The sequence below is a fragment of the Crinia signifera genome, chromosome 8 (genome assembly GCF_055691185.1).
Source record: "Crinia signifera chromosome 8, ASM5569118v1, whole genome shotgun sequence".
Classification (NCBI taxonomy): domain Eukaryota; kingdom Metazoa; phylum Chordata; class Amphibia; order Anura; family Myobatrachidae; genus Crinia; species Crinia signifera.
Genome location: NC_139224.1, coordinates 83,398,078 through 83,416,198, shown reverse-complemented (window position 1 = coordinate 83,416,198; position 18,121 = coordinate 83,398,078). Strand labels below are relative to the sequence as shown.

Below are 18,121 nucleotides of genomic sequence, written 5' to 3'. Positions count from 1 at the left end.
AAGCAGGTCTTAAAAAGATTCTTAATTAAACAAACCTTTAAATGTAGAGAAGTATAGAAAGATAAGCTTCCAATGTGTTTGAGTGCTGTGTGTGGCTTGCAGGTAGTGAAATCATGGTTTGGACTTAATAGACTGCAGCATTGCTTATTACATTCAGGTGTATGTGTTTGAGTAGGAATCAGCGTTAATTAGCAAACTCAGGCGCACGCTGGCATGCGGTATCTGTAGGGGTGGTTTGAGATGGCGGTTGGCGGCCGCCTGTTTTGTGTCCGAAATGAACGGTGCCTTAGTCGATCGTGCGGTAGTAGCACCGCTCATTTTTGGTGCACACCCCCGTGTACGCCCATATTTACGCCCATTTTCCCTCATCATTTCGGCCGCTCCCCTCTTCACGCCCCTATGCCGCCCCCAATACCCGTACACTCGCGTACAGGTTTTTTCGCACGTAGAGACCCATCCGTAAGCGTTGGTGAGTGGTCGCGCCTGCGCATTAGCGAATGTACGCATGCGCAGATCATAAAAAAACCCGGGACGTACGCGTACGGCCCGGCCGCTCCAACCAGAATAAGGCCCCATATGTTTTGTAGAAATGGCAATAAAGGACCAGTCATCCAATGGTGTTGGGCTGGTGTAGAAATGAATCTCCAGTCCCTGGGGGGTAGCTACTAACGAGTTTAGCCCTCCAAAAGGGCTTTTTCAAAGCTTTGCTAAACACTCCAACAGCCTCCTCAAGGCAGGACACTCCAGCATGGAGGCATAGGTGAGATACCTATTCATCGTACACCAACCTCCATATCACCTGTATCAGTATAAAAACTGTCCATTTGTGAGTCACTGTCCAATTAAAAGACTCCCCGTTGTGAAGTGCCGTCGCCCGGCATCACTTCGGGTACAGCCCGGCTAATTCATTCTCATATATGAACACTATCTTTATATGGCAATTTTCTGCATACATCATCTAATGATTTGGAAAACTTTGTGGCTGAATTTTGGAAGCTGGATAAAGTTAGTTATAGTATCAAAGTTTTAATATATGCGCATTATAATACATTTCATTTTATTGGTATATATTATGTGTAAATTGATCTGAAATTTTTATAGGTGGCCACCTAGTAAAATAAGATTTATTCTTTATATGTTTAAATAAATTATTTTTTATATATTTTTCTGAAACAGTCTCCATCTTGTAACTGGTCATGTGTGTTCACTCATGGTGTATTCACCCTTAAAGGAATATCAATATAATAGCGCAGCGTTTCCAACCCTTTTGGGTTAACTGGTTCTACCTTGTGGGGAATCTGGATCCAGGATTTGATTCAGACACTTGGGCATAAAGAAAAGCTGTAGCTTATATTTACATCTAAAATTAACCAAACACATTGATTATAACTTTAGATATATTATTTCCCGATCTGGTCACTGAAATTCAGTGACCAAATATTTGTTTTGTTTATAACTTGGGTCTAGCCAGCTATAACCCGGGACATTGCAGGAGTGTAAAATGGTTTCTCTGGCAAATATGGTGGAAAGTACAGACATTTGACATTATTATTATTTTTTTTTACCTGTGTGTTCTGTATTTGGCAGTTTAGTGTGAGGTGCACATCTATCTAACTATCTGTTTTATTAAATTCATTATGTCACTGAAATTGTAATGATTTTGCAAGTTTCCAAGAGCTTGTATGGAGGAGATTATTTATTTATCCAAACTTTTAGTTTTTTTTTTTTTATTAAACTGTGGGAGATTTGATCATAACTACTTTGCAACAATGGGCCTTATTCTAGTTCACTCTTTCTGACAAAATCCTTCTTAGATGGACAAACCCATGTGCACTGCAGGGGGGGGGGGGGGCAGATGTAACTTGTGCAGAGAGAATTCGATTTGGTGAGTTGTTTTGTTTCTGTGCAGTGTAAATACTGGCTGCTTTATTTCTACACTGCAATATAGATCTCATTTTGAAGTAAAACCCCACCAAAATCGAATTCTCTCTGCACAAGTTACATCTGCAGTGCACATGGTTTTGTCCATCTAAGAAGGATTTTGTCAGAAAGAGTGAACTAGAATAAGGCCCCATGTTTGCTTCTAAACACAGGATACTTCAGTAACTTTGATGGGTAATATTTTAAAAGGAACAGTAGGAGTAATAATTTTAAAGTTCAATATTTATTATACAATTTAGTTAGTTTAATGAGAATTATGTAAAGTACGATGAGCACACTCTTGCCAAATATCTAATGGATTTATTTTTGACAAATAGGGGGAAATTTACTAAAGGAAATTTGTAAAAAATAGGTGTATTTGTATCCAGAAATACACTTATTTTTGACAATTACTATCCCGAAGATACGGCAATTCGTATTCGTATTGATAGCACATTAATATGAATACGAATTGCCGTATTTTCAGCATAGTAAATGTCAAAAATAAGTGTATTTCTGGATACAAATACAACTATTTTTTTTACAAATTTCCATTAGTAAATTTCCCCCATAATCTCCAGTGCAGGTACTGTATGGGTTAAGAGATAGCGTTGCAGTGTGTAGTGCAGTCAGTTCTTTCTACAGTATGTCTACAAATTCCTCTTCCATTTCCTGTGTGCTAATGATCTATGTGCATTTTAGTGACTGGTTTACATTTACTGGAGTCCAGAAATGCAAGAGATTTTTAAATGAAATAAGCAAATCGGACATTTAAAAATAGTTTAGGAATTTTCTGTGTCATTAGAGGAAGCAATAGTGGGCTATAGAATAATGTCTTGGAAGAGTCCTTAAGTCACACATAAATATGTGAGCAGTGTATGTGTTACAGTTATGTCTGTTCATACAACAACATATAACTAAATGCCTTCATCTTGTAATCCTATAACTTCTCCTTAACAAAGAAATAACCTGAATTCATACTTGCCAACTTTAGTAAATTCCACACTGGGATTATTTTTGAGGAGCATCCATGTGGGAAGAGCTGGGTGGAGGGGGTTTGGTGCAGTGATCAAATACTGTAATTATTGCAGCATAGCCCCACCATCAGATTTATAAAGCCATGATTTATCTAATTGTGAAGGGAATGGAAGCATACATTATATTACCTATTGTTCCTTTACAATGGAAAACAGACACAAATGGACTTCAAATTGTTTAAATCCATTTGTTTCAATCAATTTATCTGAAATAACATACTGTATATGCCCATTCTTTGGTGTCCAACAAGAAAGATTGGCACAATGATCTTATAGTGTGTGTGTGTCCAGCATAACTGATGAAAGATTACATTTCTCCTCATACTGTATCATTCACTTTCTCTATAACTCTATCCCACAAACCCTCTCATTGCCATTGTTCCGCTCCTTCTCTATCCGGTTTTCCTTTTTCTCCCAACATCTCCATTCAGCCCTACTTCCAATCTTCCTGTGACATCCTTTCTCTCACCCACAATGGATGTGGATTATTAGGTAAACAGTATAAAGTTCGGCAGTCAATAGGTTGACTCCTATTGGTCGACAGTCAACAGGTCGCCAGATGAAAAGGGTCGACATTGAAAAAAGGGCAACATGGAAATGGCTATGTATTGGTGTACCATGGCTTGCTGCGCTCGCCATGCTTGGGGCATGGTGCCTCACTGTGCTCGGTACACTGTTATATGCTCCCTCTATGCCCTTTTGGATTATGAAGTAAGAATAAGTCAGTTTAAAATAAAATCATGAAAAACTTGTGTCGACTTTGTCATGGGTCAACATGTTGACCTTTTGCTTGAGTCAAAGTTTTGTCATTGTCGGCTTAGACCAGGCATGTCCAACGTTGGCCCTCCAGATGTTGTGAAACTACACATCCCAGCATGCTTTGCCACCGTTTTGCTATTAGAGAATGCTAAAACTATTGCAAAGCATGCTGGGATGTGTAGTTTCAAAACATCTGGAGGGCCAACGTTGGACATGCCTGGCTTAGACCATACCGATTTTTTTTCTGTGTTAACCTATTGCTTGTCGACCAATAGTGGTTGACCTATTGAATTGTAATACAATAATGATCACATTTGTGCTTTTTTCTTAGATTTTTCATGCGTGAACAAATAGCCCACAATGTTTTTAGAAACTCTTAATAATCATTGTTCACTAAATGACATTTCATTGGTTATTTCCATTCTAGAAATTGGTCCTGTCACAATCACAACCGATCCAGAGAAATTTCAGAATGAACTTAAAGAACTCTATGTACAGGTTAGTAATACGAAAATCACCCCCCCCCCCCCCCCTTCCACCTCAGATTTGATCCCAGAGTGGTATAATTTGGAACTGCTCCAGGTAGAAAAGAGCACTGCACAATTACAACTCTGATGCTGAGGTTTGTTATTCTCACACCTGGATTGCCAAGGTGGGACTCAAGAGAAGGTAAAGAATTTTTGAATGTTACGCTTTCCCCACAGTACCACATTTATCCCTTGGTGTGTCTTTCATGTTTATTATAAGTTTCCACCTCTTTTAAAGATAATGTATGAGAAAGGCGCAGATGCAGGATTTCTGGAAAGGCAGTCCTAAATGTTTCATTTGAGATCGTCTATGCGCAGCCCATGAAGAAATCATAATAAGCATGTAACAAGCTATAATCTCCCCCCAAAAAGTGCAGTTTATGCAATGCAGTAATACAAACACGGGCGTTTTTGCACATAAACATTGTCACGAAAATGACTGGCCGGTTTCTATGCACTGAGCCATTTTCACCAAGCCCAGAGATTTTCACAAGGTCAGTTCATCAGTTTCGATAGTAGGATACTATGGAAAGTGCTTCACTTGTCCTGTAATACAGGGCGATGCACGTGGTGGCCGGCAATGATGCAGGAGTAATAACCAGTGTGGAACAATAATCAGTGTGGGACAGGATTAGTTAAAGTGCATTGCTTAGTAATTATACAATAATATTGATACAATACAGTGGTGTGAAAAAGTTTGTGAAACTCTTCCATGGATACTATTTTTGCTCATCCTCTTTCTTATGGTAGAATAGACTGTCATTAACTGAGGAAAGCAAGACCTTTATTTCCTCAAATGGACATCCGTCAATAGGGCAACAGTCACTAGGTCAACACCTTATGTTAGACATGCATAAGGTCGCTGAAAGAACTTGGTTCCCTCTTTAAGGACAAGATTGATAAAAACCAAGATGGCATGGCATGCTGTCACAGATCTGCTTAGTCAAGCTTACCTGTTTGGTGATTCTGCTCTGTGTCTCAGTCTGACTCAGTCCTGTCTCCATTCATGCTGCCAGACAGTCTGTGCATTGCTGGTTCATTGATTGATTGCACCTGATTGAAATCCAGGCAGAAGCTGGAATCACCTGTAACCCCTTGCTCTCCTGTTCCATGTGGCTCACCTGTTTAGTTCAGACTGAAGTATTCTGGATTCCTGCCTCAGATTGCAGATTGCCCTCTGTCATTTCCTCCAATCAATACAAGGCAGGGGGGATAAATATCTTGCTCACAGAGGCAGAACTGACTTCAGCAACTTGTCTTCCTGCTGCATGTGCTGGATGTTCTGTGCAGTTCAAGCCTGCTTCCTGGAATCCCTGCGTGAGTCTTCAGTGTTCAGCTCCCAGAGGCTCTGCTTGTCCGGCTGGTCCAGCGCTCATGGTCTGGTTCACAAATGGTCCAATTCCTGCTCCAGTTCCTGCTCATCTAGTTCCTGTGTTTATACTCGGTTTTCTTCAGTTATTTGTTATATGCCAAGTCAGCCATTTCAGTTCTGTTATCTCCGTCACCTGTTCCTGTGTCAACGCCAAGTCGCTACCCTGTCCTGATACCAGTTTCCTGACCTGCCTGCTACAAACTGCATCCAGCTATTGTGTGCTACGTCTCTGCTGTAATCTTCCAGTAATCCTGTCATTCAGCTGTATCCTGATCCCAGCCATCCAATCTTCAGTCATCCAGCCATCCAATCTTCAGTCATCCAGCCATCCAATCTTCAGTCATCCAGCCCTCCAATCTTCAGTCATCCAGCCCTCCAATCTTCAGTCATCCAGCCCTCCAATCTTCAGTCATCCAATTGTCCAATCTTCAGTCAGCCAATTGTCCAATTTTCAGGTATCCTTTTCTCTAAACTCAAATCCTGAACATTGCCTTATCCTCCCAGAACTACCGGCACATATCTTGTTTATTTTGAACGGACTGCCATCTTGTTTATTTTTGCAAAGGACTGCTATCTTTTGTTACTTGTTATTTATCAGAGACTTGCATCTAGTTATTATTTGTCCAATCAAGAAGTATTGATCCTGGTTACATTATCTGTTATATGAGTTCCTTCAATAAACCTGTTTGTGTTAACCCATCTCCGGCTGGTCACGCCTCTCTTCCTGAGATCCGCACCACTCCATCAATCCACCATCTGACCACTCCAGTCACGACTGATTCCACACACCCATTTCGTGACAGTTTGCTGAAGTCCCATGGACTTGGTCAGTGATCCGAGTGTGAGAAGTGTGGGTTGTCTAGATCACAGTACCAGCATGGAGAGACAGATTGATCTTCAGTTCTTACTCACAAAGTTCTGGCAAGACTTATCTGGTTGTTCTTGCAAGCTGCAGCAATCCTTGCCGGCTAATGAATCCTCACGTGTCACATCTGCAGCCGCATGTCATTTGGCCTCTTCACCTCTACCCCCTGACTACCTGGCTACTCCAAAGGAGGACGATGAGGCTTCTGCGGACAGTGGGTCTGTCATAAGTCCGTTACTTTGCCATCTGGAATCTGGTTCTGCTTGGACCTTTAAAGAGCCAGAATCAGAGACATTAAAGGTTTTACACCAGTTACTGAATCAACTACAGGAATTACCATCTAAAAATTTTTCTGTAGTCTCCGACATATTGGACAGTTCTTTGGTACCCCTTTCCAGTGGAACTGTGCTCAAAGGAACTTCCACTACACTTCCAAGTACTCCTGAGAAGTCCTCTCATAAGCCTTGTAAGGACATACCACAAAGCAGACCACGAGCCCAGCTGTCTGAGGAGGAACGTCAGCGGCGCAGGCAGCTAGACCTGTGCTTCTATTGTGGTGGTTCAGACCATTTCATAGAAGATTGTTCTCTCCGTCAGCCCAGAAATGGGGAGATTCCTCCCGTTACAGCTCAGAAAGAAACCCGAGTTAATACTTGGGGCCCTAGAACAAAGATCATCTTGGCCAAACACGGTTTTACTGCTGTACACAGAGCTCCTGGGAAAGTTCCTTTATCCATTACTGGAGGTGGTGTCTCAGGATTTTCTGCCCAAAAGCATGTGTCCGTCTCATCAACCTCAGGAGGGTTGTCCAATACCGCAGCCCCAGCAGAGGTATCTTGTGCTAAAGATTCAGAACGAGTATCCCGTCTCCAGCCCCAAGAGGGGGTTCAGCCTTTCCAGCCCCAGAAGGGGGTCCAGAATCTCCAGCCCCAGGAGGGGGCTCTCTGTCTCCAGCCCCAGGAGGGGGCTCTCTGTCTCCAGCCCCAGGGGGGGGCTCTCTGTCTCCAGCCCCAGGGGGGGGGCTCTCAGTCTCCAGCCCCAGGGGGGGGCTCTCAGTCTCCAGCCCCAGGAGGGGGCTCTCAGTCTCCAGCCCCAGGAGGGGGCTCTCAGTCTCCAGCCCCAGGAGGGGGCTCTCAGTCTCCAGCCCCAGGAGGGGGCTCTCAGTCTCCAGCCCCAGGAGAGGGCTCTCAGTCTCCAGCCCCAGGAGGGGGCTCTCAGTCTCCAGCCCCAGGAGGGGGCTCTCAGTCTCCAGCCCCAGGAGGGGGCTCTCAGTCTCCTGTCCCAAGAGGGGGCTCTCAGTCTCCTGCCCCAAGAGGGGGCTCTCAGTCTCCTGCCCCAAGAGGGGGCTCTCAGTCTCCTGCCCCAAGAGGGGGTTCAAAGTCTCCTGCCCCAAGAGGGGGTTCAAAGTCTCCTGCCCCAAGAGGGGGTTCAAAGTCTCCTGCCCCAAGAGGGGGTTCAAAGTCTCCTGCCCCAAGAGGGGGTTCAAAGTCTCCTGCCCCAGAAGAGGGCTTTCTGTGTCCAGCCCCAAAATGGGATTTCAAGTGTCCAGTCCCAAGTAGGGGTGAATCCAGGTGTCCAGTCCCAGAAGGGGGATATTCCAGGTGTCGATCTCCAAGAGGGGGAAATTCCAAGTGTCCAGTCCCAGGAGGGGGTCCTGTATACCAGAGACCCTGGAGGAGAGGAGGACACTTCTGCCCTGGCCTCCGGGCCTGAGGACACTTCTGCCCTGGCCTCCGGGCCTGAGGACACTTCTGCCCTGGCCTCCGGGCCTGAGGACACTTCTGCCCTGGCCTCCGGACACTTCTGCCCTGGCCTCCGGGCCTGAGGACACTTCTGCCCTGGCCTCCGGGCCTGAGGACACTTCTGCCCTGGCCTCCGGGCCTGAGGACACACCTGCCCTGGCCTCCGGGCCTGAGGACACACCTGCCCTGGCCTCCGGGCCTGAGGACACACCTGCCCTGGCCTCCGGGCCTGAGGACACACCTGCCCTGGCCTCCGGGCCTGAGGTTGTTCCAGTTATTCCAGTGCAGACTGCCTTGCCCAAGGCATCCGAGGGGTCTGCCATGCACAAAACACTCAATGTGCCCGCCGTGTCTGAGGCTTCCGTGGTTCCAGTTTTTCCTAAAAAGTCCAAGATTCTTGATCAGCTGAAGCCTTCCAAAGCCCCAATTCCATCAAAACCATTTCAAGATTCAAGCAGAGAATATTCGCCCATCTATTTTGATGGGGATCTTGTCCATTATGAAGCCCTGGTGAACCAATATTTGTCTATATTGGAAACCGAACCTTCATCTGGTCTCACGCTAGCCAACATCGTCAGTTACCTGTTTTTGTCATTTAAAGGAGAAGCTTTGGAGTGGGCTTGTCCGCTTTATGAATCTAACGACTCCAGACTTCGAGATCTGACATCCTTCTCCAAGGCCGTAGTGGAAAGGTTCGTTTCAAAGACTCCCTGTAAGAATTCCTCCACCACTACAGTTAAAAGTCATCCGGTGGCCAAAACCAACCATTCTTTGCCATCCATCCAAGATTGTGTGCCAACTAAACAATGCCTTAGAACCTCCAAGGTTTCAAAAAATTGTCTATTGATGCCCAAATCTATGGACGTTAGAATTGGGTACACATCCATGTCCGCCCATTGTGTTGGTTCCTCTGGACTGTCCAATTCTCCAGGATCATCTTCTGAAAAGCAATCTGCCCCGTCAATACCCACCATATGTATTGGATCTTCCGCTTCATGCTACCTCAGTGGTCCTTCAGGGAGTTTCAATTCAACTGAGAGGTCTTCAATCCTGACCTTAGACCAAGACTCAAATTCAGAGTATGATTCTGATTATGATGCCACTCCCTTCCTGGGAGGTCCTGTGCTCTCTGGTGCCTGTTTTGCAGAACCTAAAGCTTCACCTTCCTCAAAAAAATCAAAGCATTCATCTAAGAAAAAGAAGAAGCATCGTCGTTAACCTTGAGCTCCCTTCCAAAGAAGGTTCTGGCAAAGGTGTCCGGAGTCCACCCTGAAGGAGGGGGTAATGTCACAGATCTGCTTAGTCAAGCTTACCTGTTTGGTGATTCTGCTCTGTGTCTCAGTCTGACTCAGTCCTGTCTCCATTCATGCTGCCAGACAGTCTGTGCATTGCTGGTTCATTGATTGATTGCACCTGATTGAAATCCAGGCAGAAGCTGGAATCACCTGTAACCCCTTGCTCTCCTGTTCCATGTGGCTCACCTGTTTAGTTCAGACTGAAGTATTCTGGATTCCTGCCTCAGATTGCAGATTGCCCTCTGTCATTTCCTCCAATCAATACAAGGCAGGGGGGATAAATATCTTGCTCACAGAGGCAGAACTGACTTCAGCAACTTGTCTTCCTGCTGCATGTGCTGGATGTTCTGTGCAGTTCAAGCCTGCTTCCTGGAATCCCTGCGTGAGTCTTCAGTGTTCAGCTCCCAGAGGCTCTGCTTGTCCGGCTGGTCCAGCGCTCATGGTCTGGTTCACAAATGGTCCAATTCCTGCTCCAGTTCCTGCTCCTCTAGTTCCTGTGTTTATACTCGGTTTTCTTCAGTTATTTGTTATATGCCAAGTCAGCCATTTCAGTTCTGTTATCTCCGTCACCTGTTCCTGTGTCAACGCCAAGTCGCTACCCTGTCCTGATACCAGTTTCCTGACCTGCCTGCTACAAACTGCATCCAGCTATTGTGTGCTACGTCTCTGCTGTAATCTTCCAGTAATCCTGTCATTCAGCTGTATCCTGATCCCAGCCATCCAATCTTCAGTCATCCAGCCATCCAATCTTCAGTCATCCAGCCATCCAATCTTCAGTCATCCAGCCCTCCAATCTTCAGTCATCCAGCCCTCCAATCTTCAGTCATCCAGCCCTCCAATCTTCAGTCATCCAATTGTCCAATCTTCAGTCATCCAATTGTCCAATCTTCAGTCAGCCAATTGTCCAATTTTCAGGTATCCTTTTCTCTAAACTCAAATCCTGAACATTGCCTTATCCTCCCAGAACTACCGGCACATATCTTGTTTATTTTGAACGGACTGCCATCTTGTTTATTTTTGCAAAGGACTGCTATCTTTTGTTACTTGTTATTTATCAGAGACTTGCATCTAGTTATTATTTGTCCAATCAAGAAGTATTGATCCTGGTTACATTATCTGTTATATGAGTTCCTTCAATAAACCTGTTTGTGTTAACCCATCTCCGGCTGGTCACGCCTCTCTTCCTGAGATCCGCACCACTCCATCAATCCACCATCTGACCACTCCAGTCACGACTGATTCCACACACCCATTTCGTGACAGCATGCCCTTCCTCAGCCAGTGACCTGCTCATTTCCTTTCCTGAGTCCATTGACATTTTCTCCTCATTTGATTCCACAAGTGAGGATGAAGTATCAACACTCTTCTCATTCTCCTATTCCACTAGCTTTCCTCTTGATCCTATACCCTTACAAGTCAGTAACACTCTTTCTCTTGTGCTTTTCCCAAACTTAACTAAAATCTGTAACCTCTCTCTCTCTACTGGTATCTTTCCTTCTCTGTTCAAGCATGCACTTATTACTTTCATTCTGAAAAAATACAATTCTGATCCAAACTGTCTCTCTAACTACTGTCCTATCTCTCAGCTTCCATGCCTCTCCAAGCTACATGAGAGACTTGCCTACACTCGCCTTACACACATTCTTAATGACTACAACTTACTGGATCCACTTCATTCAGGCTTTCACTCTCAACACTCCACAGAGAAAGCACAGACTAAAGCAGTAAATGATCTGGCCACTGCTAAATCTAAAGGCCATTTCTCAATTCTTATTCTTCTAGTTCTCTCAGCTGCCTTTGACCCTTTTGACCACTCTCTTCTCATACAAACACTACAGTCCCTAGGTCTTCAGAATACAGCCCTTTCTTGGTTCTTATCCTACCTATCTAATCACTCTTTCAGTATTTGCTTTTCTGATTCTACCTCTTCTTCACTACCTCTGTCATTTGGAGTACCGCAAGTCTCAGTCTTGGGTCCTCTGCTTTTCTCAATCTATACCTCCTCTCTTGGCAAACTAATCAACTATTTCAGTTTTCAGTATCATCTGTACGCTTATGATACTCAAATCTATCTATTCTCACCTGAATTGACACCATCAGCGTGAATGCATTTCTGCTATTTCATCTTGGATGTCATCTCACCACCTCAACTCAACATTTCCTAAACAAAATGAATTATATTCCCTCTAGCCAAGAGTAGTGTTACAAGCCTCCGGCAGGTCGGTGTTTATGCAGCAGTCACTATGATCTTTGCAGAGTTTCTATGTTCTCACAGGATCAGTACTCCAGGTTTTGGCTGATCCATCTTGCCTTGTTTCCATGCATACCTTAGCCTTTGGGTGTGGCTGCCTCCTAAGCCACTGGCTATTTAGGTATGCTTCCAGCATTGAGAACCTGCCGGTCTTGTTAGAGTTCTGTTACAGTCCTGTCTCAGTCCTGTTACAGTCCTGTCTCAGTCCTGTTATAGTCCTGTCTCAGTCCTGTTATAATCCTGCCATAGTCCTGTATAAGTCTGTTTAGTCCTATTATACACTTAGTATATTACTGGTTCCTGGTTATTTCCATGTTCCTAGAGAGTCTCAGAGTTCCTAGCTACTACTGTCTGAAATTACTCCAGTGTTCAGTTTGTTCCAGACTGTGTCTAAGTATTCCAACAATCACTCCTGCTGGGTGTACTGTGGAATCCTGCCTTTGCCGAGAACCACTGCTTCCAGTGTGTAAGATCTTGTATGTGTCCAGCTTCTGTTTGTTCGTGTCGACTTTTTATCTCTGACAGCCTTGTGCATGTTGACCATTTAGTATCGACCTAGACACTGTCGAGCCTTTATACAATTATTAATAAAATGTTCTTTTTGACCTCCTGGGTGATTCCTTAAAGTGCTCGTAAAGGAATGATGATAATGTGGTCACTCTTAAGAACATTCACCACTGTTCAAAGTTGTCTCCAGTACAGTAGCTCACACCATGATTTTATGGAGTCCTAGAGCCTTAGAAATGGCTTTGTAATCCTTTCCAGACTTACAGAATTCAATCACTTTCGTTCTTACCTCTTAGAATTTATTTTGACCACAGTATATTGAGCTGCTTGTTGAGAACTTTTAGTAAACTTCACATTGCTGGAAATATTCCATTTGAATGATATTTAGTTTTAACAGGGCTAACACTAATCAGACCTGAAGGTGTCTAGTGCAGTGGTTACCGAACTGTGTGCCTAGGCACCCTTTGTGCCATGAGACACTTTCAGTGTGCCCTGGTTTTTTTCAAATTCAGATCATTTATGGTCAATGTAATAGGCAGCACTAGTGCTTGTGGCTGCCAGTCATAGCATATGTGGACAAACAGAACTAAATCTTGTTCCTCACATCATAATTAAACCTAAAGATGAAATCTAAACACAATTTACTGAATTTAATATTTATTTCTAAATTTATAAATAACAAACTTTTCAAATTCTAATACTGTAGGGCAGTGGTCTCCAACCTTTTTTGGGTCGGGAGCTACTCGCGACAAAATAAACCGCCCGAAGAGCTACTAAAGTAAAAAATGTTAAAAAATCTGCATAATATAAAAAAAAAACACTGCAATGCCCCAGACACAATATGCCACACACTGCAATGTCCAATATGTCACAAACATACCTCCCAACACTGTAGGTAGAGGAGAAGAGACATCTGCGCGCCAAAAATTAGAGGGTTCAGCTACTACCGTGGAACTCCAGCGAGGCTACATCCCCCATTTTTTCCGCTATGGGGGCATGGTCAGCTCTCTAAGAGCTGTAGCCACATGGGGTGCGGCCATGGAAAATGGGGGTGTGATACACATATGCCCTCAATAGTGTAGTGCCAGATACACATGACCCCAATAGTGCAGTCCGTTATACCCATCATAAATATGCCCCGCACCGTGATGCTCCATTATACAAATGCCCCACACCGTGATGCACCATTATACATATGCTACACACCGTGATGCTCATTATACATATGCCACAATGTGATTCTCCATTATGCATATGCCACAATGTGAAGCTCCATTATACAAATGCCCCACAGCGTGATGCTCCATTATACATATGCCACACACACAATGCCCATTATACATATGCCCAACAACGTGATACTCCGTTATACAAATGCCCCACACCATGATGCTCCATTATACATATGCCACACCGTGATGCTCCATTAATCATATGCCACACACCGTGATGCTCCATTATACATATGCCACACCGTGATGCTCGATTAATCATATGCCACACCGTGATGCACCATTATACATATGCCACACCGTGATGCTCCATTATACATATGCCACACAGTGATGCTCCATTAATCATATGCCACACACCGTGATGCACCATTATACATATGCCACACCGTGATGCTCCATTATACATATGCCACACACCGTGATGCTCCATTATACATATGCCACACCATGATGCTCCATTATACATATGCCACACCGTGATGCTCCATTAATCATATGCCACACACCGTGATGCTCCATTATACATATGCCACACCGTGATGCTCCATTAATCATATGCCCCACACCGTGATGCACCATTATACATATGCCACACCGTGATGCACCATTATACATATGCCTCACCGTGATGCTCCATTAATCATATGCCACACACTGTGATGCTCATTAAACATATGCCACACAAATGATGCCCATTACACATATGCCCCACACCTTGATGCTCATGAATTAATAATCATCAAGGTATCTGGGGCATATGCCACACACATGATGCCCATTATACAAATGCCCCACAGCGTGAAGCTCATTATTAATGAGCATCAAGTGTGTGGCATCATGTGTGTGGCATATGCCCCACACACCTTGATGATTATTAATGAATGAGTATCAAGATGTGGGGCATATGTTTAATGGGCATTATTTGTGTGGCATATGTTTAATGACTCATTAAACATATGCCATACACATGATGCCCATTATACCTGCCAGGGCCTGACTGAGGGAACATGTCAGAGACATCACGCTCTACCTACTAGTAGAACTCAAACACGACCCCCTCGGTCACGTAGCGACAGCCAGGCCTGACACCGATCCCCGCCGCCGCCGCCCAGTGGGAGACGTGACCGCGGGTAACCCGGGGACAAACAGTGCGCGGTGACGGGCGGGAACTCACACTCAGGTCCGTGCGGCTGCGCTGCTGGGGAAACCTCTCCCTTCGCTCCCGTTCACTGGCTGCTGCTGCGCCCGTGCCGCTTGATGGCACTTTAGAGGCGGTTGCGCTCACCCTGCCCAGTCGCCACCATTACACGAGCGGCAGCGTGGAGTCCCCGAGCTACTCTAAAACACCCGGCGAGCTACCCGTCGCTCGCGAGCGACGGGTTGGCGAACGCTGCTGTAGGGTATAGTGAGTCAAAAATGTTTGGGAACCACTGGTATAGTGTAATAGAACTTAAATATAATTTCATTTTTGTTGAATTGAATGAGTAACTATGGAGCAATTATTATATAACATTAGGCTTGCTGGTGTCGAATAAGATTATCACTTATAAATTACATGATCATTTAAAAACTGTATTCTGTAATTAATCGGGTTATCTTTGTCTTGTGTGCAAATTTGTTTGAAGATCTGAAACAATCGAGTGTTAAAGATTGGCAAAAATAGAAGAAATCAGGAAGGCAGAAAAACAGTTTCACGCCACTGTATAGTAATATAAATAAGAATGATTATTTCCAGTTTCTTAAACTCAGTATCAAACATTACAGGAGACTTTTGAAGTGTACAATCTGCTAGCTTGTTTATCTGCCATTTGAAGTGTGTTTATTAGATGAAAAGTTTGTTAATTGCAGTCTCCATTTAGGTAATGGGACATTTGTTTTTTGTTTGCTCCTTTGAAAATGTATTTTATGAAGACATACCACATAGCTTCAAAAGGAAAAGACATCATCATCAATAGTGTCATTAACAGCTATTTTATTGTTACTTATTAAGCCATAATAGTAAGTTTGATCTAGTAACAAAATCATCCTTTGTCTTCAAATTACATTTTCACAATAATGACATCCTAAACATTTGGCTTGTTCTTTATTTTTAAGGAAAAAAAAATACTGTAGTTATTTTTGCTTTGGGGTCAATTCAAGAGTCAGATGATATGGTGTAAAGCACACTGACATGGGACTATGGAGCAGTGGAACCATGTTCTGTAGCGTGATCACAATTCTCTGTTTGGCAATCGGCAGGGCAAGTCTGGGTTTGTTGGATGCCAAGAGAACATTACCTGCCTGACTGCATTATATCAGGGGTGGGGCTGGTTTTTCAAGGTTTGGGCTAGGCCCCTTATCTCCAGTGAAGGGCAATCTTAATGCTTTAGCATATCAAAACGTTGTGGCTACAGTTTGCGGAAGGCCCTTTTTCTATTCCAACATGGCTGCGCCCAGTGCTCAAAGCAAAACAAACTTGTCCTGCACAGAGCCATGTCTCCAACTGCATTGAGCATTTTTGGGATGAACCAGAACTAAGATTGCAAGCCAGGCCTTATTGTCAAACATCAGTGCATGATCTGATACATGCTTTACAGAATCAATGGGCACAAGAAGAGTGGAAGAGTGTAATTATGGAAGCTATTAATAGGGGACCCACTCCATATTAATATATATATATGTATTGAATATAGCACCATTACAGTCTCAGTTGATTAGGTGTGTGTGCGTTTATCATAGATATAGACTTTAATTAAAAAATCATGATTCCACATTGAACAAGGTAATGGGTCACATACCGGTAGAGTCGGTTAGCACCATTGTGTTAACAGGCATAGGTATACAGTGCAGTCAGAATGAATTATGTTGGAGCGGTTACACTCTGTGCAGTTCTGCAGACTCCCGGGAGTTGCATCTAATTGGATTGACTCCAAAGATACAGATATATATCAGGATGATAATTTAAATTTAAATTGTACTCTGAGTGAAACATATTGGGGTCAGAGGCACATTTAAAATGGGTGCAATGTTTACCTCTGTAAGTCCCACGAAGAAGGCAGCAGCATTGCTGGAATTGGCAAAAAATGGCCACGGTGCGTTTTTTTGGGATTCCAAGAGAGAAGAGGGGGCTAGAATGGAGGCGGTTGCACAAAGGCCGCCTCTTCTTTTAAAGTGCCTCTGATTGGAGTTAATGTATTAAGCAGTGAAAAGAGTGGAGAAGTTGCCCATAGCAATCATGAATTGTACTTGCTAAATGCTTACTTTATACTGCAAATAGCGGTGGAATATTCTTAATAATCACATTAATGTCTCGTATTTTTCATACTTTTTTCATGCAATACAGGGTGGTGGTGATTGTCCAGAAATGAGTGTTGGAGCTATTAAAATTGCTCTGGAAATATCTCACCCTGGATCCTTTATTTATGTTTTTACTGATGCAAGATCCAAGGATTACCATCTTGCTAATGATGTCCTACAGTTGATACAACAGAAGCAGTCACAAGTAAGTAACAGGGAAAATGAAACAGAAATGCAGATGGCCCTCTGGGCTCACCATCTTAGGATGAGGGGAGAGTGGAGCAGAACCTTGGAGTGGAAGGGGTTGCCGTGTACATAACCTGATTTGAGGATGTCACCAGGGAAAAGAGAAGGGTCCTAATCTGAGGGGCACCAAGGTGATCCCTTATTCAGCAAGGAAGCCAGTGAGCAGTGAGGAAGAAGTGGCCCATCATGTCAGGGTTCAGCAGCTGACTGAGAGAGTGAGAGGGAGTCTAAGGATCCCTGCTGAAATACCCAGGGAAATGAGAGAACACAGGTATATACCTAAATTAGCCATCTTATATATTACCATCACCATTTATAAGACTTATAAAAGCAGTCACATAGCAGTGAGCACCTCGCTGCAGTCTGCTAGGTCAGTGCTGCAGTTTCCTCAGCATACAGCCAGATCTTTGCAAAACGGATCGGTACTGTCTTAGTCACATGGGGCCTTATTTTGGTTCATTCTTTCTGACAAAATCCTTCTTAGATGGGCAAAACCATGTGCACTGCAGGTGGGGCAGATGTAACATGTGCAGAGAGAATTAGATTTGGGTGGGGTTTTACTTCAAAGTGAGATCTATATTGCAGTGTAAAAATAAAGCAGTCAGTATTTTCCCTGCACAGAAACAAAATTACTCACCCAAATCTAATTCTCTCTGCACAAGTTACATCTGCCCCCCCTGCAGTGCACATGGTTTTGTCCATCTAAGAAGGATTTTGTCAGAAAGAATGAACCAAAATAAGGCCCATGGACCGCAAAAAGGATAGATCAGGCCTCATTATCACAGGGACCAGCAACCATTGTTGTCAGAGAATAAATGTAACAATTGAGCACAGTAACTCTTTGGAGCACAGGTCAGTAGCCCTGATTTACTGTCTATGCATAGAAAGCCCTTCCAGAGATGTGTTTAACCCTTTGAGTGCCAAGTGTCAAATAGGTGTAAAAAATTGCCAAGCAAACTTTTTTATTCATCAAAATGACCTGTAATTTCTATCTTATATAGGAAATATAATTCTTTTTTACACATAATTTTTAATTTGAATTTATATAATAAATGTGAGTGATGCTGGAATTTATAGCGGATATTTTGA

The 18,121-nt window shown here is 43.7% G+C and overlaps 1 protein-coding gene across 1 annotated transcript in view; it reads left to right on the top strand.

Moving 5' to 3' along the window:
- The window catches only part of HMCN1 (hemicentin 1), a 362,739-nt gene that overhangs the window by 17,718 nt on the left and 326,900 nt on the right, over positions 1-18,121 (top strand). Inside the window, 2 exon segments of the mRNA XM_083156769.1 lie at positions 4,144-4,214; positions 16,833-16,991. Of these exon segments, the coding sequence (XP_083012895.1) occupies positions 4,144-4,214; positions 16,833-16,991 (230 nt within the window).